At 34.6% G+C, this 25,231-nt stretch overlaps 2 protein-coding genes across 16 annotated transcripts in view; one reads left to right on the top strand and one right to left on the bottom strand.

Annotated features, from left to right (window-relative positions):
* The window catches only part of DOCK7 (dedicator of cytokinesis 7), a 217,203-nt gene that overhangs the window by 84,584 nt on the left and 107,388 nt on the right, over positions 1-25,231 (top strand). The gene's annotated exons all lie outside the window — the stretch shown is intronic.
* Positions 3,952-13,734, bottom strand: ANGPTL3 (angiopoietin like 3). The gene is made up of 7 exons (XM_082687856.1): positions 13,197-13,734; positions 12,375-12,485; positions 9,587-9,701; positions 7,995-8,108; positions 6,647-6,742; positions 4,599-4,865; positions 3,952-4,228 (listed from the first exon to the last, which is right to left on the bottom strand). The coding sequence occupies exons 1-7, from the start codon at positions 13,689-13,691 to the stop codon at positions 4,044-4,046; spliced, it is 1,383 nt and encodes a 460-aa protein (XP_082543982.1). The 5' UTR covers positions 13,692-13,734; the 3' UTR covers positions 3,952-4,043.

Below are 25,231 nucleotides of genomic sequence, written 5' to 3'. Positions count from 1 at the left end.
GAACATCACTTAGTAGTACATACAGAAATGCAGCGCTGTGGTTGTTAGTGATGGGAAAAATCACAAGGGAATTTGATTATCTTGTAACAGAAGGTGAAAATATGTAAAAGTACATATTTGGAATAGCTTTTATAAAGGAGGCAGATAGTAGGAACTCAGTAAATACTGGTTAGTGCACATTTTTTTGATTAATGAACGAGATAATTGATCTCCATAAGTTATGCTGTTAGGAAGAAAAGATATAGGCATGAGAACATACTGATTATAGAATGACAGAGAATAAACAGATTATACAAAAATAGGTAACCCCCAAATGAGAAATGTGTATACTTGTTCTCAGTAAAATTCACAGTTTCAGATTGAACTCTTGGTATAGAAATTTGGCAGTAATTTACTCAAATCAAGTAGATAGACTTATCTTTTTGATGCTCTTGGAGTTTTTATTACAGTTTTTAAAATTTTCTGTTATGGTTTGCCGTATGTATTTTTCTGTCTTTCCTTCATTTGCTAAGTGCCCATTGAGTGGTACGGGCAGTACTGCTGCATGGTATCAGAGAGAGGAGCCTCATTTACAAGGATATTCCTAGAGGAAGTGAGATCATTTTCAGGTATAAATAGGACCTAGCCAAATAAGAAGGTGTATAGAGGCATTCTAGACAAATGGAAGAGCATTAGGAGAGTATAAGGGGATGTTTAAAAGTAGATAATTTTGATAAGGGCTAAGGGTTTGTGTTGGGCAAAAAATGGTACAAGAAATTTGGGATCAGATTATACAGACTCTTGAATATCTGTAAGAGATGTGGATGTTGTTCTGTAGGCTTCTGCCTTCCACATTGGGGTACACATTCTTGCTGTGTAGGGTTATGCAGATCCACAGGATAAATATAACACATCTTCCAGGAATATCACTTTTTAGAAGATATGGGGAAGAAATAACTATTTTTATATAAGATTTATAGAGTAGAAAACACAATTCACATGCAATTTTAAGATAAATTGTAAGATTTATGGTAGAATCCTAATAAGATCCTAAAAGAAGTACAGGCTTGTGTAAAGCCATTTTATCCTGTATTTCTAGAATTGTAAAGATACATTTTCAGTATTCTCAAGCTGCTATACTCTTTTAATAGACACGTTTGAACGACACAGGTCAAAGTAGTATGTAGCCATTATAAATTTGTTTTAGGAAAATTGAAGGAAGATAGACAAACTTAGGAGACAAGGCAGGAGACTGTTCAGATAGTTTAAAATTCAGGTTAAAAGCAGGCTTTGGTAGGGAAGAAGTCATATTATATTAACAGTCTTTTCAAAAGAAGATTGTATTCAGTTTAGTGGCCTATGATACAGGAGCAGTGATTCACAAAGTTAAGTAAAAAGGCTGAGATGTCTTCCAGATTTTAAGCTTGGATGACTGGAAGCGTGGTGGTGCCATTAACGAATATACAGAGGTAAGGGGGAGTGTGATGGTGTAGAAAGTGGGGGCAGGCCCAGCAGAGGTGGTAGGGATTTGATTAATTTATTTGATAGATTGAGTTTGAGAAGACTGTAGGATATCAAAAACAGGAGTGGTAGTAAGCAATGTAAGAAGGGGGAACTGAAGAGAAATCTGGAAATAATACATAAATTTGGGAACTTGACTCATGGAACATAGATGAGTCTGTGAGAGTAGATAGAAATTCTGAGGATAAGAGTGGAAGAGATTTTTGAAGACTGTGCATTGGTCCAAATATATCACATACTAGGAGGGAACTGGGGTATAAAAACTGGATTCAGGTTAGGGATAATCCTTGGAGAGTATAGTCATATGTGGAAGCAAAATGAGGGTCATGTTTGAAGAAAGAGTATTGTTCATGAGTAAGTTAGCAGAGAGATCCAAGTGAATGTAGACTGAGGAAAGGCCATTAGATTAGACAATTGTGAGTTAATGGTGTAATTAAAATACTTGGCAAAGGAGTGAGGACAGAAGGACACAATTTGTGAATCATAAAAAAAATCCTTTCTCTAGCAGATTTATCTCTCAATCTGAGCATATTTTATACAGAAAAACCTCACTTAGTATTCCTAAAAGGAACAAAATGAAAGATGTTGTATAAGAAGTCTAAAAAATTGGAGAACAAACAGAAGAAGCAATTGGTATATTAAAGAATGCATTATTTTGTATTTGAAAGCTTCCACTGTTTTTGGGAAAAAAGTCATTATGGTATTCTGGCTCTAAAAAGTCAATTTTGACAGTTTGGCTATGGTTTTAAATGCTAAAGCTTATTCTTTTGTAGTTTATTAGAACAAAATATTTATATAGGATCCACATAGATCATACATATTTACATGTCATGTAAAAAACATGACATACTCGGGCGCCTGGGTGGCTCAGTCATTAAGCATCTGCCTTCAGCTCAGGTCATGATCGCAGGGTCCTGGGGTCTAGCCCCGCGTCAGAGTCTCTGCTCGGCGGGAAGCCTGCTTCTCCCCCTCTCTCTGCTTGTGTTCCCTCTCTCACTGTGTCTGTCTCTGTCAAATAAATAAAATCTTTAAAACAAAACAAAAAACAAAAAACACGATATACTGAGTAATTTAAAATACATAATGCTGAATATTTTTTGACTAAGGTGAGTCAGTATATAACTTGGGGTACTATATTCCTTAAAACTAGATTTAATTCAAAATTTTATTTCTGTTTGGTAGTTTCTTTAAAAACCTTATTTAAAAAATACTGACAAGTGATATCATGATCAAAAGTGATTCTTGAGGATTAGAATTCAAATTTTTTACATTGGAAATGATGGAATCATTATATGTCACTAAAAAACTACAAGAATTTAAATTTCTATATTTTAAAGTACTGAGTCTTTATTGAATTTGGGAATGTATCTTTCAGGCTATTTAAACATTCAATAACTTGTTATGATTTTTACTTCTATTTGACAACCTACACATAAGTATTAGATTCATGCCATGTCCAGGGGGGTATAAAGTATTAAACTTGAGGCCACAGATACATTCATTCTCATGATATTCTGACAAGATCCCTTTAAAATGTTTTTCACATTGTTAAGGTTTAAAGTACATAAAATGTATACAGTATATAGATAAGTTAACAAATATGTTAAGATACAGTGATGCCTGATATTAAGGTCATTATGACCTAGTTATCATGATCTACTGCATTTGTTTAAGACAGTTAACCTATTTTATTTCATGTAATTTTTTATTCTTAAATTTTTTTTTTTAAGATGTTACTTATTATTTGACAGAGAGAGACACAGCAAGAGAGGTAACACAAGCAGGGAGAGTGAGAGAGGAAGAAGCAGGCTTCCCCCTGAGCAGGGAGCCCAATGCAGGACTTGATCCCAGGACCCTGGGATCATGACCCGAGCTGAAGGCCGACGCTTAAGGACTGAGCCACCCAGGTGCCCCAACAGTTAACCTCTTTTAATACAGTATTTTATCTTGCTTCATTTGACTTCATAAATAAAGCATATCAAACATTTATTTCAGATTATTTGGTAGCAAAGTGAAGCATCAGTTTTAAAATTAGTATTATAGATTTTCACATGTACTCTGAACTAACCAAATTTTAATCTTGAAATTAATAATATTACAGCATTTAGGAATAATCATCAGTCTTTGATGTTTACTCAAGTACAGAATTTTAGCAAGAAAATTAATTTTTTAAATGGAGCAAGTTTAAACTGAGCAATTAGCCTACATAATGACTCTTAAAATAAAAGTCCTAGTAAATTTTTCATTTAAAAAATGATTTAAAAATTCACCCGTTGGGTAAAATTTAGATTGTGACTACATAAAATTGATTCTCACATCACAGAATATATGAATAAATGATATCATAAGAATTTTGACTGGGAAAGATAAATGGTATTCTTTGAAGTGATTTGACAGTATGTTTACTTTTAAGTTGATAGTGACTTTAAAAAAGAATCTATTTCTGAAGCCTTCTGTTAGGGATTTTAATACCAGATTAGTAAACCACAGTAACTTCAGATGAATTCAATGTTTAATTTGTTGGCTTTTTAATTTGTTTCAGTTCATTCAGAACTTTCTGAATCTTTTGGATGGATCAACATTTTAGTTGATTTGACAGAGTATAGCCTTCCATTTTGAGACTTCCAACATAGTCCTCTTCTCCTCTCTGGCTTAGTTTTTGCTCTTGGCTTGTTATATTTACCATTTAGGTTGTTTTCCCCACAAACATTGTGCCACCACCAGCCTCCTAAAGAAGATAGATAGGGCATTTCATGAATACAAACTCACATAGTTGCTGTTACTACATTTCCCCATGAGTACATCTCACTTCTTACAAATATGACAGTATCGTATGGATAATACATGTATTCCACTTTAAAACAATCTGTACAAGTCTTATGTATACACCCAAAATAAAATACCTGAGAAATGTAATAAGTAAAATATCTAATTGAACTAAATCAAAGTAATAGTTATATTAAGAAATTTTTACCTGTAGAGAAAATGTTTATTTGGGATTCAGTTTTAAAAGAGTTGACATTGTAGATGTTAGCTAATACTTTGAGAAGATATTTTCTAGATACGAAAATGAAATATTGATATTAGGAAAATGATACCTGAATAACTTTCTGGACAGTTGACATGCTCTTTTGCCATGTGATCCCAAGTAGAAAACACCAAGTCTTTGTGTTCCGGGAGTGCACTGGGCACATTGCCACTAATTTCAACTAGGTGTAATGTATAATTGGTTTCGTGATTTCCCAAGTTAAAGGAATATTCGATATAATGCTTGTTGTCGTTCCAGTCTTCTAGTTCAATTCGTAAAATGTAATTAGATTGCCTTACTATGGAGTATATCTTCTCTAGACCCAACCAAAATTCTCCTGAAAAGAAAGTAAAAATCTGTGGGTTGTTAACTGCATATTGGGTACCAATAATTTTTTTTTTATTGTGGTTTTTTTTTTTGATAGTGTTTTTTTATTGGTGTAAGTCAGTGAATTGTTTTAGCCTAGAATCCCTTGGTTATTTTAGAGTCTCTTAAAATATTTCTTTAAAAACAATTTTTTTTAATTTTTTAATTTTATTTATTTATTTGACAGAGAGAAATTACAAGTACACTGAGAGGCAGGCAGAGAGAGAAAGAAGGAAGCAGGCTCCCCGCCGAGCAGAGAGCCCTATGCGGGACTCGATCCCAGGACCCTGAGATCATGACCTGAGCCGAAGGCAGCGGCTCAACCCACTGAGCCACCCAGGCGCCCCTTTAAAAACAATTTTATTGAAGATAGTGAAATACACAAAAAATGCTAAAAATATTAATAAGCCTGCCTCAAGTAAGATTAGTATTTTTAAAATGAATTTTATGAGACATATTTCATGGGTGAAACATATTAAGCATTTTAGATGTGGTCATTGATAAAATATTATCTCATTTCTAGGTTCTTTCTTAGATATACTGGCTTTACCATAAAGAATTTGTTAATACCCATGTACTATTGGAAATTTTGTTAAATATCTCTACTACTATACCCAGTGTTACTTGGATGATAATAGTGTCATTTTCCTCAAATATAGTCTTGGCCTTTGATATTTGTTTGATATATGTCTTCTTTGTAGGAAAATAAGGAATAAAATTTTTTAGACATTTTGAGTTAAAAAACATAATTCTCTTTTTAATTTTATAAAGTATTTTTATTTGGAATTAAAAACAACATAAATACAAAGATCTCTTTTTAATTATCACAGTCCTTTCTATAAGAGTGTTTAAGGAAAAAAGCCAAACTTTTATTGCTGTTGAATTAGAGGACAGTTTTAGGGATTTCAAGTACAAATGGCTTATTTTCTTACAGAAATAAATGAGTATTCTGGACTTAACACTCTTAAGTTACACTAACTCTTGGAAGATTTGGGTCTACAGAACATATCACTGAATATACCTTTTAGTAAGGGAACTAACTAGTAGTTTGAATATGAAATTTTTTAAATGATCAAGTAGAGTGTTTAATAAAAAAAATTTGGTATAATAATGGATGTTTTCCAGTTTATAAATAAGTACTTATATTATGAAATTTTTAATATGCCTTTGAATTTTAAACCTGTTATTTATTTTTGTTTTGCTTATTTTATTTTGTGATGAAAATGTAGTAGTTGCACTGAGTTAATTCATTTATTTTAAATCACATTTCTATAGTATACATTTATAATATTTAAACAATTGAGATTTAAACATTTAGTACTATACATCTGACAGTTTACTTGTTCCTTCCACCTCCAAATAGTATTAAAAATGTTAAAAAAGAATGTAGAGTGACCCAGTGGTAAAGTTGGTTTTCTTGATAGCTCATTCGTAATATTTACCACTTATCAGAGCACACAGCATTTTATCATAATTGTCTTTAATAATTGTAATTATGACAATTAGAAGCCATCAAATTGTGATGCATATACTTAAGAATGGATATGAAATTGTGATAAGTATAATTCAAGTAGATGCTTGTAATAAGTGTAAATTACTAACAGATATGTAATTATTAGTTAATAAATTCTAAGAAGGCTGGGCCTAGTGTTCATTCATTGTTGCATTCCTAATGCCCAATCCAAAATAGATTCCTAGTAAATATTTTTAAGTAACAATTGAGTGAATGAATAATGAATGAAGTCACCTTACCATTAAGTCTCCCAAAACCATATCTGTAGTTTTCCCAAGTTTCATTGAAGTTTTGTGATCCATCTGTTCGGTGTTGAATTAATGTCCATGACCTATCTGAATATAATGAACAAAATTGTGTATTTTAAGTAGATTGATGCTAAAAGATATAACAAAGTACTGTTTTCTTTCTTTTATTGGGCGCCAGGGTGGCTCAGTGGGTTAAGCCTCTGCCTTCAGCTCAGGTCATGATCCCAGGGTCTTGGGATCGAGGCCCGCATCTGGTTCTCTGCTCAGCAGGGAGCTTCCCCCTCCCCCTCTGCCTACTTGTGATCTCTCTGTGTCAAATAAATAAAATCTTTTAAAAAATTAAAAAAAAATTTTATTTTAAAGATTTTATTTATTTATTTGAGAGAGAGACAGTGAGAGAGAGCATGAGCGAGGAGAAGGTCAGAGAGCAAAGCAGACTCCCCATGGAGCTGGGAGCCTGATGTGGGACTCGATCCCAGGACTCCGGGATCATGACCTGAGCCGAAGGCAGTTGTCCAACCAACTGAGCCACCCAGGCGTCCCTAAAAAAATTTTTTTAAAGTTTTTATTTATTTAAGAGGGGGGGAGAGAGAGAGAGCACAAGTGGGGATGGATCAGATGGAGAGGGAGAGAGAGAGAGAGAGAAACAGACTCCTTGCTGTCTTGGGAGCCCAACATGAAGCTCACCCCCAGGACTCTGGGATCATGACCTGAGCCAAAGGCAGATGCTTAACCTGCTGAACCACCCAGGTGCCCCAGAATACTGTTTTCTTGGTTTAATTTGATTTGATTTTAAATATTTTATTTATTTATTTGAGAGAGAGGGACAGAGAGTGACAGAGATAGCATGAGCAGGGAGGAGAGGAAGCAGCAGACTCCTTGCTGAGCAGGGAGCTGACAATGGGGCTTGATCCCTGGATCCCAGGGTCATGACCCAAGACAAAAGCAGGCACTTAACTGACTCTGGCACCCAGGTGCCCCTTGTTTTGATTTTAATTAGTGGCTATGTAATATAGTCATTAATATTATGGTACTAGCATTTTATTATTTATTATGGTCCCAAGAAGCTAAGTAAAGGGCAGCTAATGAGTCTGTCTTAATAAACTTGCCAACAATACGAATTTCAGATTACTTTATGGAAAAATATGGAGAATATTGAATAAGTGCATTAGTAAAAACAAAAATAAGGCAAATATAAATAGCAGAGCTGTGCAGTTGCCTATGTTACTTACATTTCATTTACATATATTCAGAACAAAGATAATAAGATTAGTCTTACTAATAGATAGTGAATAACAGGAGCTAATTACAGTCCATTTTCTCTTCAGGCTGGTTTTACCTGATTTAACATCACAGTAGACATTAAAAACTTGATAGTTGCTGGGTCTAATGGGATAGATGCCACTTGTATGTTCGCCTCTATTATAAATGGTGGTACAATTAGCAGGAATGTCTAGAATCAAGAAAGTATTATTACATAAGATATAGTCCTAAGAATGCTATCTTTAGAACTTGAGTGTTTTACTTGACATTTTATGGAATTGTGGTGAATGTAGCCCTTAGCCTTTTTCAGTACTGTATTACCAAGAAAGTACTTGATAACTGAAGCAGATTTATTAGATGGCATGTTATGCAAACAATATTAAAATAGTTACTATTAAACTGATTTCTTTTTAGGAAAAGTGACAAAATGAGAATTTTAGATATGTATTTTTGCTAGATATACGAAGAATATAAATATAATGCCACATATGAGACATTATTATAGGGCTTGGTGTTCGTAGCACTTAATCCACAGGTGTATGTGGAAAGAGTAAACATAAAACATACATGAAGGAAACTTACTTGTGTGTGTGTGAGAATTACATAAAAGTGAATGTGTTTTGAAAGTATTATTTTGTTAATGTTTGGTTGGGAATGGAGACTTTGTTCTTTCATCTCTGTGGTTTTTTTTTGGTTTTTTTTTGGTTTTTTTAGTGAAAATTTTCAACAGGGAAGTAGAAACGTTAGAGAGAATTTTATAGTTGTTCCATATGTATTTAGTAATTGTTAATCTTTTGCCATTTTTGCTTCATAAATATACATGTATACAAATATGTATTTTGCCATGCTATTCGAAAGTCATTTGCAGACATCATGACCTTAACCCCTTGAATATTTCAGCTTGTATCTTTTTCTTTTGTATCTCTTTTTAAAAAAAATTTTTTTTATTAACATATAATGTATTATTAGTCCCAGGGGTACAGGCCTGTGAATCGCCAGGTTTACACACTTCACAGCACTCACCATAGCACATACCATTCCCAATGTCCACAACCCCACCATCCTCTCCCTACCCCCTCCCCGGCAACCCTCAGTTTGTTTTGTTGGATTAAGAGTCTCTTATGGTTTGTCTCCCTCCTGATTTCATCTTGTTTCATTTATTCCTTTCCTACCCCCCAAACTCCCCATGTTGCCTCTCAACTTCCTCATATCAGGGAGAGCAATGATAATTTTCTTTCTCTGATTGACTTACTTCGCTAAGCATAATACCCTCTAGTTCCATCCACGTCGACGCAAATGGCAAGATTTCATTTCTTTTGATGCCAGCTTATATCTCTTAAACAGGAGTTTATTTTCACCCATAACTATAATACCATTATTACATCTAAGAAAATTTAAAATAATATCATATTATCTAATATAAAGTCTACATCTATATTTTACTGATAGTCTTAAGAATGTGTTTTGTAGGATTAAAAAAAAAAAAAGCCAAAATCTGCCAGGATCCAGTTTAGGTTGACACATCGTATTTGGTAGATTTGTCACTTTACTCTATTTTAGTTTGAGAAGAGGCCCTGAGAATAGCAATTTTTGACAAGAATGTCTAAGATAGGAGAAAAATTTGTTGAAAATATACCTTCAAGAAAGAACCCCAACAAATTAACTTACCATTGTGTTCTACATTTTGTGTTTCATTAAAGTGAAGAAAGGGGGTAGTTCTTGGTGCTCTTGGTTTAGAAGAAAGAGAATTTTCTGTGGATTCTTGAATACTAGTTCTTCTCAGCTGATGAAAGAATAAATCTTTTAAAAATGGTACTGAGTATACAGTTAGGGAAATCCGAGGAAGGATATTAAAAGTACAGCTTGTATACATCTTTAAGCTCATAATATGTTCTTGCTTTTGATTAAAAACGGATCAGAGGTGACATACAGATTGTATACATGACCTCAAAATATTTAATGAGGCACGTTACTTAATGAGTTCAGAAAACTAGAAAAAGAAAGATAGCAAAGCACAAACCAGAAATTGGTCAAAAAACAGCAACACCAAAGGTAAAGACTTTGCTTATTAGCATTTTTTAAATGTTCTGTTCATTTATGAATACAGTATGTGTTCTGTTCAGTAACAGGCAGATTTTAAGCTTAATAATTGTCAGTTGTAGGCCTTATTGAGTGAGTCTCAGAACTGCCTTAAAGACCAGCATATAATTTGAACAAGGCTGCTGTCTTAATAGTTTTTTGAAATGTAAACATATCTGTAGAAGTAAAAAATTGGCAGGCATATTTGTTTACTTTAAGTACGTTCATTATTTCATTGCAAGTTTAGCAATAATACTTTATTTTTATGCAAAATGTGCGGGATTTGCAGTTTATTGACTAATAGCTTTTCTTATCGATTGCCTGAGAAAAACAGATTACGTAATACCTTACTAGTGTTTTTTGATGTTGGCATTTCCTATGACCTTACTCATAAGGAACTGTTGCAGAGTTCATTTGTTGGATATTAGCTTTTTCTCCTAGGTAACTGTGTGATGTTAAATGCACTTAACTTACAGAGTTTTGGATCTTGAAATTTGAGGAACCTGGATCAGGTGATCTGAAGCGGCTTCTTACTCAGATACTCATTGTTTTAAATTCTTCATACATTTTATTATTAGAGAGGATGTATATCATTTGATAATAACGACATTTTGTTTTGTGAGTAGGCTCATTTATCCATAATAAATGATATAAGAGGGGGTGCCTAGGTGGCTCAGTCGTTTACTGTCTGCCTTTGGCTCAGGTCATAATCCCAGGGTCCTAAGATCAGCAGGGAAGCCTGCCTCTCCCTTCCTCTCCCTGCCGTTCCCCCTGCTGGTGGTCTCTCCCTGTCTCTCTCTCAGATAAATAAAATCTGTAAACAAAACCAAAAAAGGATACAAGAAAAAAGAATTTGGAAAAATAACATAATGAGGACGTTATAGAAATCAAAACTAACTGGCAAAAACCCGTTTTGGTTAATTAGCAAAAATAATAAAATAACCTACTAAACTATGATTTACAATTAGCAAAATAACCTGAAATTACGAGTTTAAAAATTTCTGAAACATATAACAATATGTTTGTTTAGTGGAAATTGTTTTATAATTCTTGACAACTTTTTTTTAGGTTTCTCCAAATTTGTATTATTTTTGGACCCTCTGGGATGCCTGTTTTAATAGTAGTAATAATTAATATTTTTGAAATGTTTAGGTTTTTACATAGCTTCATTCTAAATAGGTCTCTCCCTCACCTAGACAGCAGCTTACATTGTAGATTAATTATAGTATTGGATATTGAACTTTATTTATGAGGCACACAGCTTCTAATATTACTAATAATAGCAAGCTTTTATCGATTTTTTTGTGTTGAATATGATATTAACTTTATTAATTCAACATATATTTATTCAATTCCTACTATGTCTCAGACAGTATTCTGTATTCCAGGACAACAGCAATGAAAAAACTGAAGAAAATCCCTGTTCTCAAGGGAGTTTACATTCTGATGAGGGAACAGACAAAATAAATAACTAAAATATATATATTATGTGAAATAGAGATAAGTGTAAAGGAAAAAATAAAAAGAATGAAGGAGTAACAGGATTTAAGGATGGGTTTGGGAATTGTAATTTTTGATTAAGTGACCTAGTAGGACTTCACTGAGAATTTTATACTTGACAGAGACCGAATAGGCCATGCAGATCCCAGGGAGAAGAGCATTCTTCCCCTAGATGATAAAGGGAACAAGGGCAAAGGGCCCGAGACAGCAGCATGTTTGATGTGTTTGAGTAACTGGGAAGAGTTACCCCAGTATGACTAGAGTTGGGGAGATGAAGTTAGAGATAAGAGTCATCTGGGGTCTTATGGGCTACTGAAAGTGAGATGGGAAGCCATTCATGGTTTTGAACCAAGAGAGATATGATCTAATTTTGACTTTTTTTAAAAAGTTTTTTTTAAATGATTTGTTTGAGGGAGAAAGAAAGATAGTGTGCTTGAGTGGGGGGAGGGGCCGAGGGAGCCCGACCCTGAGATCACAACCTGAGGCAGAGTCAGATGCTTAACCAACTGAGCTAATTTTGATTAATTTTGACTTTTGATAGAATATGTTGAAAACATACTTTACACGAATTCTTTTTTTTTTCCTTGTAACACTCTTATAAGATAGGTTCTGTTATTTTTCTGATAGAATAAGTGAGGAAACTGAGAGACAGAAGATTTAAGTAATTATTTAAGGTCATGCAAAAGTTTTAGAGCCAAAATTCAAACCCAGGTAGTTTCTTACCTTCAGAGTCTATAGTTTTTAGCAGTCATGCTGATGTGACCTGTTTACTCATTATCCAGCTATAAGTTTTAAAAATAAATTTAAGGTCTGATGTTTTCATAAACTGAGATTTTATGTAAAAAAGAGTGGACATACCATTAAAATACTGACTTACCTGGTTTTCTATTTCTTTTATTTGACTATGCTGTTGGTTTAATTGTCTATATTGTTCCTCCACTGTCTGTAGAAGGTCTTTGATGCTATTATCTTGCTGTTCTACAAAAGTCTGGACAGAGATTGTAGGGTGGTTAGAACTTTCTGTGTTCTTTCTTTCTTTTTTGTTAAATTAGATTAAAAAATTTTTATAACACTGTTACAATCTAAATTTTTAAAACTAATAGTGGATTAGATAACTGAATATTGGCAACCTTTTTCTCTTTTATGCTTCTTTCAAATCCTTTTGTTTTTATATTTTAAAATGTACCATCTCTAAAAACCTAATTTTCTGAACTTCAAAGTACTTCAGTTAAATGGGGAAAAAAAACCCAGTATTTTATTAAAAAAAAAAAACCAGTATTTTAATAGGAGTTAATCTTTTACCATTTACTTATTACATTTATCCATTTTATTTTTATTTTTATTTTTATTTTTTTACTTTTATTCATTTTAAACATGGGAGGATAGTTTCAAATTATATTTCTTAAACTTTTTACTTTCCTCCAGTAACTCCAATACTGTAATTTTAGTGTTCTAAATTTTATTGATTGATTTGTAATTTTCATCTGAAATGTAAAGTTTAGTTTTTTTATATATAATGTTAGAGAATCATAAAAACCAAATTGAAATTATAATGAAAAATTTTATTTCCTAGAGGCTTTTTTTCCTTGAGAAAAATACAGTATTTCAATGATTCAATAAAGTAGCATGTTTTAAAATATTTTTTAAAAAAGATCCACATTGAAAACATAATTACGAACCTTCTTTGATTTCTACTTACTTTAAGTGAAGTTACTTCTGGGTGTTCCTGAATTTCAGGTTGATTTTTAATTAAACTGGTTAATTGCTTCTCCAAATATATCACTTTTTGTTGAAGTAGAATTTTTTCTTCTAGGAGGCTTTCAAGCTTTGAGTTGAGTTCACGTGACATATTTTTCACTTCTTCATTCTTGACTTGCAGTTTGGATGTAGTTCTTCTAAGTTCCTTTTCTTCTTCTTTGATTTCATTGGTTTGCAGTGATAGGTCATAAAAAGACTGATCAAATATGTTGAGTTTTTGAAATATATCATTAATTTGGCCTTTAGTTTTATGGACAAAGTCTTTAAGACCATGTCCTAACTGAAGGAGGCCATTGGCTAAAATTTTTACATCATCTAACATAGCAAATCTTGATTTTGGCTCTGGAGATACAGAATCATATGATGAATCATCCCGGTCAATTTTGGAAGAAATAACTAGAGGAATGATAAAAAGAAAGAGCTTAATTATGTGCATTTTTATCCTAATTATTCAACTAATTTTCTCCTGTAAGCAAATCTAGACTTCTAAGCTCTATATATACCACCACTTGCCACATGAACAGTAAGGTTGGCAAGCGAGTACAGTTAATCATTAAGTCGTGTAAACTTGTACAAATGTAACCTTCTACATTGAGTTAGATCAGTGGTAAATGAAATCAAAGAAATGAACAATGAACTTACTAGGTCATTTTAAGTTGTTAATGTATTTAATTTTGCAATATTATAAACTCCAGTTTCAGGGTTGAGAGAGCTACCTGTTTTTAAAAGCTTATTTTAATTTCTCATGATTTTTAAAAGATTTACAATTAGACAAACTCTTTTTATTGGTAAATTCACATTAAGGTTAAGGAAAGTTAATGAATTAAGTATGCATTTCCCAAATTGTATTTATTTGGAACAAATAATTGTAGTTATTTGGAACAGCAACCTGTTCCCAGAAATGGTTTTGCTGTAAAGCTATCCACCACTTCTTCAAGTGGCATTAATGGCTCTCAATGCTGCATTCCCATGATACTCTGTATAAGCTAACATATATTCATTATTATTTGTCACTGTACTTGTTAGTATGTCTTTTTGCTTCAGATGATATTTCCTAAACATATTTGTTTATTATCACAAAATCTTATGCAACACATTTTACTCCCTTTCTCTATTATATACAGTCTTTATGTTCTAACCTCTTTTCCATGTGTCCACTGAAAGACCAATAGAATAGGTGATCTGCAAAGGTCCAGCCACAATGATATACCTCCAATGTCTGGAACAGTTTACCTGTTAAGTTTTTCTGAATTTTGTGACCTTGGTAACAATTTTGGTAATGGAAATTTAACAAAACAACAGATTAATAGTATGTTCAAAATAAATGTTCTTCTGTGCTTCTAACTTAGTGTTAAAAGGAAAATACTAAATGCTTCAGTTAAACTATAACTGATTGTCCTTTTTTTAAGAGAGAGAGAGTGTGCATGAACATGCACAAGTTGATGGGGAGGGGCAGAGAGAGAGGGAGAAAGAGAATTTTAAGCAGGCTCCACACCCAGCCCAGAGCCTCACACAAAGCTGGATCTCATAACCCCGAGATCATGACTGGAGTGGAAATCAGGAGTCCCACGATTAATTGAATGAGCTTCCAGGTGCCCCTGATTATCCTTCTTGATTGCTCATTGAGAATATTTTTGAGAAAATAATAAGTCCTTTAAAATGCCTTATCTTGATAAATTAATAATTTAGTAAAATTGTTAAAAGAGTGTGGGTTCTGAAATCAGACTGTCATCTATGTCCAACAGTCAGCTCTAGCTCTCTGGCCTTGGACAAGATATTTAACTTCTGTGTACCTCAGTCTTTTCATCTGTAAGGTGGGGGATAGTACATACTTAATAGGGTTATGAGAATTAAAAGAAATGTTACATGTAAAGCACTTAAAACGGTGTCTGGCAAATAGGAAGTACTCAAAATATCATATGTAAACAAGTTTTGAACCTGTGCATGTGTGTGTAATCAGGCCTATCTGAAAAATTTTTTATTTTATTTTATTTATTTGACAGACAGATCACAAGTAGGCAGAGAGGCAGGCAGAGAGAGAGGGGGAGGCAGGCTTCCCGCTGAGCAGAGAGCCCGATGCGGGGCTTGATCCCAGAACCCTGGGATCATGACCTGAGCCAAAGGCAGAGGCCTTAATCCACTGAGCCACCCAGGTGCCCTGAAAAATTTTCTTTAAATAAATAGCTTTTTTGCAAAGTGAAAAGCTTTAACATAATGAATTTAGTTTAAGTTATCAAGCAAAACTTCCTAAAATGAACTGTTTCCAAATTTCTATGCTTAGAAATACCTCCTCATAGCATGTAGTAGAGACCTTTTCCTTTGATGATTTAGGAATAAGGGCTTTTGGATGTAATAACTACAGTCAGGTAGTATACCATAGTGGTTTCGAGTATGATTCTGGAGAGAGGGAGGCTGACTTGGAATCCTGGCTCTCCTGGTCAAATTATTTAGCTTTTCTGTACTTCCATTTTCATGTCTGTCAAGTGAAGGAAATACCTACTTTATAGGATTTATATGAAGTTTAAGAAAAATTTTTAGAGCATAGAACACTATCTGGTATAAAGTAAATACTCATAATATTATTTATTATTTACTTGTTGGTAATTAGAACCAATCAATGCATTTATGCCTATACTGTAATATTTTATTGCTGAATATTATCTAATCTCATGTTAGGATTACATGAGTTGAGAAATTTTGCTAAAATTTAGGTTTTCTGCATTTTGGTCTTTTGAATTTTGGTGTAGATATAAGAATTATGTCTTCTGTTTAGCCTGTGTATGCCATTTTAAAAAGTGTTTAATACAGAACCATATAAATATTTTTCTTTGTAAGAGAAATAAAGAATCCAAGTAAATAAAAATATATAAATAATTCCCCTAATAAAGGGAAAGAAAAAAGAATAAAGAAATGAAGAAAAATAAAAAAACTTCTTACTTTTCATTTTCATCTTACCCTTACCACTATCAAATGTTATAGAATTATAAAAGTGTATGTAGAACTAGTGAAGAAACTTGGATTTTCTTCTTTTTTAAAGGAAAATTTAGTGTTGTGATCATTGGTCATGAAGGGCATATTTCAAAACTTCTCTTAACTAAATTACTGTCTGCTTTTCTGGCTTAAAGCTATCAACCCTGATGTTTTATCCACCTTCTAGTCGGTGGGAAGTTGAGATGGGCCAGCTTCTCTCTGTTGCTGTTTATGGGCAAGATCTATATTTGGCTTTCATTTGTATCCCTTATAGTACTTTATTTAGTAAAACGCCTTACGTGTTTGAGAAACTATATAAATATATTGAATGAAAAAGTCATAATATGGGAGTTTTCAAGGTGCAAAATTGCATATAATATATGCTCAACCTGTTTTGATATAGGAGGGTTTTTTTAGAGAAAGGAATTTGAAAGGTTTTTTGAACTTGCCCCTTCCAGTGCGTGAAAGTAACTGGACACTAATACAAATATAGGCTATATGAAGGAAGTTTCTTCCATTTTGGTTACTGTATTAGAATCTTAACACTTTTCTGCACAATTTATATAATTCCTTACATGTGACACTAGCAGATTAAAGGCAATGATCACATATTCTTGGTTTATATTATATCATCTCTGGGTAGAAATATCTGGATAGTTTTTTTCTTACATTAGTTTGACATGTTACCGAATATACTTAAAGTAAATAAATAGCCTATTCACGAGCTGTAGGAGAGTACCAACATGGGGAGTGTAATGAAAATAGTAATTTCTTTAAAAAAAAGATTTTTTGGGGGGCGCCTGGGTGGGTCAGTGGGTTAAAAGCCTCTGCCTTCAGCTCAGGTTGTGATCCCAGGGTCCTGGGATCGAGGCCCGCATTGAGCTCTCTGCTCGGCGAGGAGCTTGCTTCCCCTTCTCTCTCTCTGCCTGCCTCTCTGCCTACTTGTGATCTCTCTCTGTCAAATAAACAAATGGGGTCTTTAAAAAAAAAAGATTTTGTTTATTTATTTGATGGACAGAGATCACAAGTAGGCAGAGAGGCAGGAAGAGAGAGAGAGGAGGCTTTAACCCACTGAGCCACCCAGGCGCCCCCAAAATAATAATTTTATAAGTGATTTTACATTTGCCTTTTAATACCTCCTGAGTACACATTGTCACAGGCAGAATCTAATCCTTGCTTGAACTTGTGCCTACTTAAATAAAACCCTAATCAAACATAAATAGTAATGTTATGAAAGTTTAATATTTTTATGTCAAAGAAAATAAGAAACAAAAGTTGGGCCCTAATCTAAGGATTTCTAGTTTCTAGGAACTAATATACAAAACTTTTTAGCTTCATGGAATTTTAGAACATGTAGAAGTCTTATTTAAGTTAAGCAAAGCAAAGTCCTTTGTCCTCCCCCAGGTTGTGTAATCTGGATATGTGACTTCCAAATAAAACACAAGACATTGGGATCTTTTGAGTATAGTATCCCTTTTAATTTCTTCTTTTAAAATGTGATCATTTGTTTTTGATTTAATGTTTGGTAGATAGATTCTAAAAGTAACTTCATGAGAGAAACCCATTTAAAGGTAGAAATATTTATATTAACTAAAGTGAAGAATAATGCCAGATAAATACATTGGCTTCCCTATCCTCTCTTGGTCCAGAACAGGCCCTGTCCAGTGGAAATACAGTGTGACCTGTATATGTGAAAAAAAAGTAAAAAGTAAGAAGTGAAATTCATTTTAATAGTACATTATACTTAATCCAGGGTATCAAAAATTATTTCAATGTGTGATCAATATAAAAACATTAATTCTGTATTTTATATTCTTTTTTTCATACTAAATCTTCCAAATCTGGTGTGTTTTCATACTTTCAGCACATCTCCATTAGAATAGGCACACATCAAAAGCTTAGTAGTCTCATTAGACTATTAGTGGACACTGCAGATCCAGAAGATCAGTAACCTTTGAAGAAATTATTTCATGTATCTTACTTTTTTCTTCATGTTCACTTTTGATAAATACTAAATATTTATGCTGAAAGTATTTATTGTGGAAACCCAGATACTTCTGAAACTTTAAAAAAAAAAATCCTAGGGGCAACTGGGTGGCTCAGTCAGTTAAACTACCAGCTGTTGATTTCAGCTGGTGTTATGATCTCAGGGTTGTGGGATCCAGCCGCACAGGGAGGGAGCCCCATGTAGGGCTCTGCACTCACTGGGGAGTCTGCTTGAGATTTTCTCTCTGTCCCTTACCCCAGTCATTCTCATGCTCTCTTTTCTATAAATGAATAAACAAACAAAATCTTAAGAAAAAAAAGGAAAAAAAAATTCCAACTCTACACTATTAACATTTTGTGGTCTCTCATACCAGATCCCTTAGGTGAGTAGCTGTGGGTGATTTCTCATGTTGGATTATCCTTCCGAAGCATAGTGCCATTTTATATCCCTTCCAAGAATAATTAGAATTCCTCTTTTCCCATGAAATTTTTTTTTTAAGATTTTGTTTATGTATTTGACAGAGATCACAAGCAGGCAGAGAGAGAGGAGAAGCAGGCTTCTGGCTGAGCAGAGAGCCTGATGCGGGGCTCCATCCCAGAACCTGGGATTATAACCTGAGCTGAAGGCAGAGGCTTTCATCCACTGAGCCACCCAGGCGCCCCTTTCCCCACGAATTTTTACTGATGCTTTGAATGAGAAAAACAAAAAATATCAATAAATCTTTTTAGAAAAGGATTTATTTATTTATTTATTTATTTATTTATTTATTTATTTATTTATTGAGAAAGAGAGAGAGCATGCCCATGTATGGGAGTAAGGGGAGGGGGCACAAGCAGATGGAGAGAGAGAATCTCAAGCAGACTCCCCGCTGAACATGGGGCTTGACCTTATAACCTAGAGATCATGACCTGAGCCAAAATCAAGAATCCAATGCTTAACCAACTGAGCCACCCAGATGCCCCCTAAATATCAGTAAATCTAACAGGCAAATACATCTAGTTTATTTTCCTGGCCATCTGTTTTGCTCTCTTCATGAATTACCTAGGTATTATGTAAGTCCCTTCTGTCCAAACTCCTCCTCCCCTTTTTGTTTGTTTCTTTTTGACTAATTAAGGGAATTATTTACATGTTATGGATACTAACTCTTTATCTTGTATGTAACAAATACTGTTTTTCCAATTTGTCATTTGTCTTCCACCTGTTTATGATATCACCTGCTCTGCGGAGCCTTTAAAATTTGTCTTTTATAATTTTTGTGGCTCATGCTCAGAAACGCCTTTTTTACATATAAAATAGGCTGTCTTTAAAGCTTTTCTAGTAGTTTCATGGCTTTATTTGTATTATTTAAACCTTTGTCTAATCTGGAATTTATTTTGAGGAGGGGGTGAAATATGAATTCATCTTTTTTCCCTGAATGGCTAAGTGCTATCTCAACACTTCATCAGTCTACCGTGTCACTGCTGATTTGTAGTTCTTCCGAAGTGTTACAAATGCAAGGTAAAGACTTACTAGTGGGAAGTTATTAGTGGAGTTAGTAGTCAAATGGAAAAGAATCTGGATTCAGTTTTATGCCTTTTACCTTCAGAAACAAGTTGAATTTAAAACAGTTTTATAGGGGCGCCTGGGTGGCTCAGTGGGCTAAAGCCTCTGCCTTCGGCTCAGGTCATGATCCGGGGGTCCTGGGATCAAGCCCCACATTGGGCCCTCTGCTCAGCGGGGACCTGCTTCCTCCTCTCTCTCTCTCTGCCTGCCTCTCTGCCTACTTGTGATCTGTCAAATAAATAAATAAAATCTTTTTTAAAAAACGGTTTTATATTGGAAATCAAGCATTTCTTATAGATAATGTTTAAAGCTCAGGTCACCATCTCAGTATCCTGGGATCAACCCTGCATAGAGCTTTCTGCTCAGCAGGGAGCTCGCTTGCCCCCCTTCCCTCTGCCTGCCTCTCTGCCTACTTGTGAGCTCTCTCTGTCAAATAAATAAAACCTTTAAAAAATAACTGTGAATGAAGTAACAAAGGGATGTGATGGTGGGTGGAAGTTAAGGTTAGGTTTTTTGAGACTTGAAAGATGTGAAGAGTCCAGTCATGTCCATGTCCACAAAACTTAGACAGCAGTAATGACAATGTAGAGGTTTTGAGGTGTGGGGGACAGCATAGTGTGTTTTGGTTTTCTGTGTGTTCTGCAGGTCTATTCTATGTACAGTTTTTTAATTGAAATGTGTGGGCAGATTCTGCAGCCTCAGTTCCTCCTGTGAGCTCCAGTGACATTCTATCGTAGTACTTACCATACCACATTATAATTATTTGCTCGTCCAGTTCTCCCTCCGGGCTAGTGAAGTCAAGAACTTTGTCATCTATCTCTATATTCTTAGTATCTAGCACACTGCATATTCAGCAAATATTTGTTACAATGAGGAATTACAAACATAATAAAGGGCAATCTGTTATCGTGTACTTTGGATCCCATTCTCTCCTACTATTTCAAGAATCTTTACTTTCTATGCAAACTGTGTCAGCTGGATTCTTTTCATTATCATTTAATCAGACTCAAAGCTGTCCAATTTTAAAAAGCTTACAAAATCCCTGTATTCTGTCTCCCAACTGTTGAATAATCTTTCTCTTCTTTATAGCTATACATTTCAGAATTTCACATTTTTATTTTTCTTAACAACTTCCTGTTCTTAAACCTACTTTTATGTGTTTTCAGCCCAATGTTATCAGTAACTTTCACGTTGCGAAGTCCAGTTGATCTTTTTCATTTCTTACCTCATTTGTCCCCTGATTGGTGTTTGGCATTTAACTGTTTAATTCTTCTTCTTTTTTTTCTTCTTTTTTTAAGTAGACGCCACACCAGGCGTGGAGCCCACCAGGGGGCATGAACTCATCACCCTGAGATGAAGAGCTGAACTCAGCTCAAGTCCAACCTTAGCCAGCTAAGCCCTCCAGGCATCCCTTAACTGTTTAATTCTTCTTACATTGTTTTTTTCTTGGCCTCCATGTCACTGCACTCTCATGGTTTTCTACTTCTCTCTGGGTTCCTTCTCAGTCTTCTTGACAGTCTCATCCCCTGCTGGATGGCCACAGTATCTTGGAGTTCCTTAAGACTCCATTTTTGGAATAGCACACATAAATAATTATGTGAGATTCTAATTCTCTCATAGTTTAGATCTTCCAGAATGATTCTCAGCACAAGAAAAATGATAGGTAGATGGAAGATAGAAAGGGTTAAATAAAAACCTTGGTGTCTTGAATTGGAATTTGCAATATCAGTATGTACTCAGAATGCTTTTTAAAAGCGTTTTCCTCGGGATGCTTGGGTATTGCAGTTACTTAAGCATTATCTGTCTCTTGGTTTTGGCTCAGGTTGTGATCTCAAGATTGTGAGATTGAGCCCTACATTGGGCTCCATGCTCAGCACAGAGTTGGCTTAAGACTCTGCTCTTCCCCTCTTCAGTCTCTCTCTTTCTCTCTCTCTCTCAAATAAATACATCTTTTTTTAAAAACCCAAAACATTTTCCCTTCACTCTTTCTACTTAAGTGACCTAGGAACAGTGAGTGATGAGTGCCCAGATTTTAGCTTGGAAAAACATTTCTCATTCAGAGAACCAAAGCTCCTTGGAGAAAGGGCTGATTCTGGGTCCTGGGAGAAACTACTTAAGAAGAACTTAGAACATCTTGCTATATAGCAGATAGCAAGAAGTCATCAAAGAGTATATGAATCCTTGAATGACAAGGATTTACAAGCCAGTTTGAATTGCCTTTTCATTTGCCAAAGATAGGACAATTTGAACATCAGTGAAGATAATAACTGCAGTGTATTAAAACTCCTTAATATCTTTGGTCCATGAGTTTATAGATGATGCTAAAGATAAGGACTAGTTTCTCTTAGAAGATTTTAATCCACCAACTGCTTATTTTGAAAACTGGAAAATAATAGAAAAGAAAACATTTATTCCTGTGTCTCATACAATGGCCCACTATCTAAGCAAATAATAGATGAGGGAAAATACTCTTCGTAGAGATAATCCAGCTATTAAATAAAGGAGGACTGCTGGAATTATTATCTTTTGGCAACCCTTAATGGGGCTAATAGATTTAAACATTGATCACCATCTGCTAACTGCTCAAAAAGAGGAACAACCAGACATTTTTCTTCTGATAGAAGGACACAGTACCATTTATGAAATGATCTTGCCAAAAGACCCTCAAACCTAAATATGACCAAAGCTCTAGATCCAGCTCTAAATTTATAGAAAACATAGACGAATGTGTTAAATATCACTACAGGGATGCAATCAGTAAATTCTAGACTCTAGAGAAATTAGACAAAAATAGCCCCATTTCTTCAGTAAATATATTGCAAAGGTAGAAGGTGAAAAGATTTCCCCACAACCAACCTAGTATCTCTTCTTCCCATAACTTCTGCATACCTCTCTCACAACACAACATTATTGTGAAGTGGTCTGTTTATGGGCAGTAACATGGTACCTAATGTTTGGTGTGTGGAGTCAATAAATATTTCATGTGCAAATTTTATTTGATGACTTCAGTGGTTAGTCGGTCATAGCCTTCTTTGCTCCTTAGTTCTTTTGAATAGGAAACTGAGGAGTTATAACATTTCCATATTTGCCTTTTTTCATTTTTGACTGTTTGGACTACAACTGACTCTTCTCCATGTCTTTAGTGATTTTTAGATTGTATGCTTATTGTTATACATCTCTGTCCTCCCCCCATAGAAATTTTACTTTATTGTTTTATCTAATTATAAAGGTCATGTGTTCTCACTGTAAAAAAAAAAAAAAAAAAAGGAAAAGTGTAGAAAAGGATCTAGAGCCTTCACCGTTAACCATGAATATCCTTTTACCCCTTTCTTTCTTTCCTTTTTTTAAAAAAAGATATTTTGTGTATCCACCATAGGTTTTTGCTTTGTGGTTACCTTGAGGCTTGCACATAACAATTTGTATCTAGAACAATGTATTTTAAGTCAGTAACAAGTTTGATAGAGTTTTAAGGTTCTTCCTTTTTGGGCACCTGGGCACCTGGGTGGCTCAGTGGGTTAAGCCGCTGCCTTCGGCTCAGGTCATGATCTCAGGGTCCTGGGATCGAGTCCCCACATCAGGCTCTCTGCTCAGCAGGGGGCCTGCTTCCCTTCCTCTCTCTCTGCCTACTTGTGATCTCTCTCTGTCAAATAAATGAATAAAATCTTAAAAAAAAAAAGGCTCTTCCTTTTAATCCCATCCCTCATGTTTTCTGTTTTTGATGTTGTGTTTTACATCTTTTTATCTCGTGTCCTTAACTATTATCTTTTTACTACTTTTGTCTTTTAACCTTCATATTAGCTTTATAATTGATGAATCTGCTACTTTTACTATATATTTATCTTTCCAGTAAAATTTATTCTTTCATGTTTTCTTGTTACAAATTAACACTTTTTTTTTTTTTTTTTTTTTTTTTAATTCCAGCTTAAAGAACTCCCTTTAAGTTCTTGTTAGGCTAGTTTAGTGATGATAAGCTGCTTTAGCTTTTGCCTGTCTGGAAAATTCTGTCTCTGCTTTACTTCTGAATGATAACTTTCTTGGGGACAGTGTCCTTGAAAGTTTTTTGTTTTTTGTTTTTAAGATTTTATTTATTTATTTGATAGACAAAGATCACACGTGGGCAGAGAGGCAGGCGGTGGGCGGGGGGAGGGGGGGAGCTCCCTGCTGAGCAGAGAGCCTGATGCAGGGCTTGATCCCAGGACCCTGAGATCATGACCTGAGCAGAAGACAGAGGCTTAACCCACTGAGCCACGCAGGCGCCCTGAAAGTTTTTTCTTTCAGCACTTTGAAAATATCTTGCCACTGGTTTCTGACTTGCAAATTTTCTGCTAAATGGTCTGCTGACAGTCTTATTGGGATTCCCTTACGTGTAACAAGTTGTTTTTCTCTTCCCACTTTAAGGATTCTCTCCTTTTTTAATTGTTAAATTTTTGTTATGATAGGGCTTGGTGTGAGTCTTTTTGTGTTCATATTTTTTGGAACTGTCTGGGCTTCCTGAATCTGGATGTCTGTTTCCTTCTCAAGGTTAGGGAAATTTTCAGCTATTATTTCCATAGGTAGTATACGCCACTGTACATTCTGCTGTGGAACCTGCTGTTTTTCTTCACGTAACATGCTGGGTATCTCTACATCAGTATCATTGCTGCATATTGTCATTTTTAGACTCCATAGTATTTCTTCTTATTAATATACCAAATTAATTAACTGGAACTGTGCTGGTGAACATTATATTTCTTCACAATTATTTGTAATTATTCTTTACTACAAAAAAATGTAGTGAATTTTTTGAACATATCCATTTGTAAATGTGCGTAGTTATCTCCTTAGACTAGAGGCATGTTTCTTAGGTCAAAGGTTGTGTTTATGTAGAATTTCTGTATTGCCCTACCATATTCCAGAAAATTTTGACCTCTATTTTCATTGCTTCATCAGTTGCTTAGCAGGGCTTTATTATACTTGAAGTCTTGCTCATCAGCTCTCAGCACTAGTCTTCAGTAAGTAATTCTCATTCTGTATCTTTTCCTTTTTATCTTTTGAGCCCTCTCTTTTGGTGTCTTTTCTTGAATTATTTATCTTCTCTGTGGTGGCATTAGGGACTATTAAAGTTGTGTGAGATGCATGATCTTGAACTGGACGTGAAGTAAAATAAATGCAGATAATCTGTGATTATCTTTTTTTTTTTAAGATTTTATTTATTTACTTGACAGACAGAGATCACAAGTAAGCAGAGAGACAGGCAGAGGGAGAAGGAGAAGCAGGCCCCCTGCTGAGCAGAGAGCAGGATGCGGGGCTCCATCCCAGGACGCTGGGATCATGACCCGAGCTGAAGGCAGAGGCTTAGCCCACTGAGCCACCCAGGCGCCCCTAATATGTGATTATCTTATAGCAACTACAAAATACTGTTACACCTAGCATATTGTCATATGTGTTTTTGAACATATACTGTGGAATGTTAGACCTCTTAAATCCTTGATATTTAT

This window comes from Mustela nivalis (assembly GCF_964662115.1).
Source record: "Mustela nivalis genome assembly, chromosome: 10".
Taxonomy (NCBI): Eukaryota; Metazoa; Chordata; class Mammalia; order Carnivora; family Mustelidae; genus Mustela; species Mustela nivalis.
Note: the sequence above shows the minus strand (reverse complement) of the source record. Positions and strands in the feature narration are given on the sequence as shown.

Excerpts from the sequence above, each read along its gene's own strand:
- ANGPTL3 (XM_082687856.1), bottom strand. The coding sequence starts at position 13,691 with ATGCACATAATTAAGCTCTTTCTTTTTATCATTCCTCTAGTTATTTCT. Across the intron at positions 6,743-7,994 it reads CTACTGTGATGTTAAATCAG|ATAGGTCATGGACATTAATT; the intron begins GTAAAACCAGCC and ends CATTATATTCAG. Across the intron at positions 4,229-4,598 it reads CTGTCCAGAAAGTTATTCAG|GAGGCTGGTGGTGGCACAAT; the intron begins GTATCATTTTCC and ends TATCTTCTTTAG.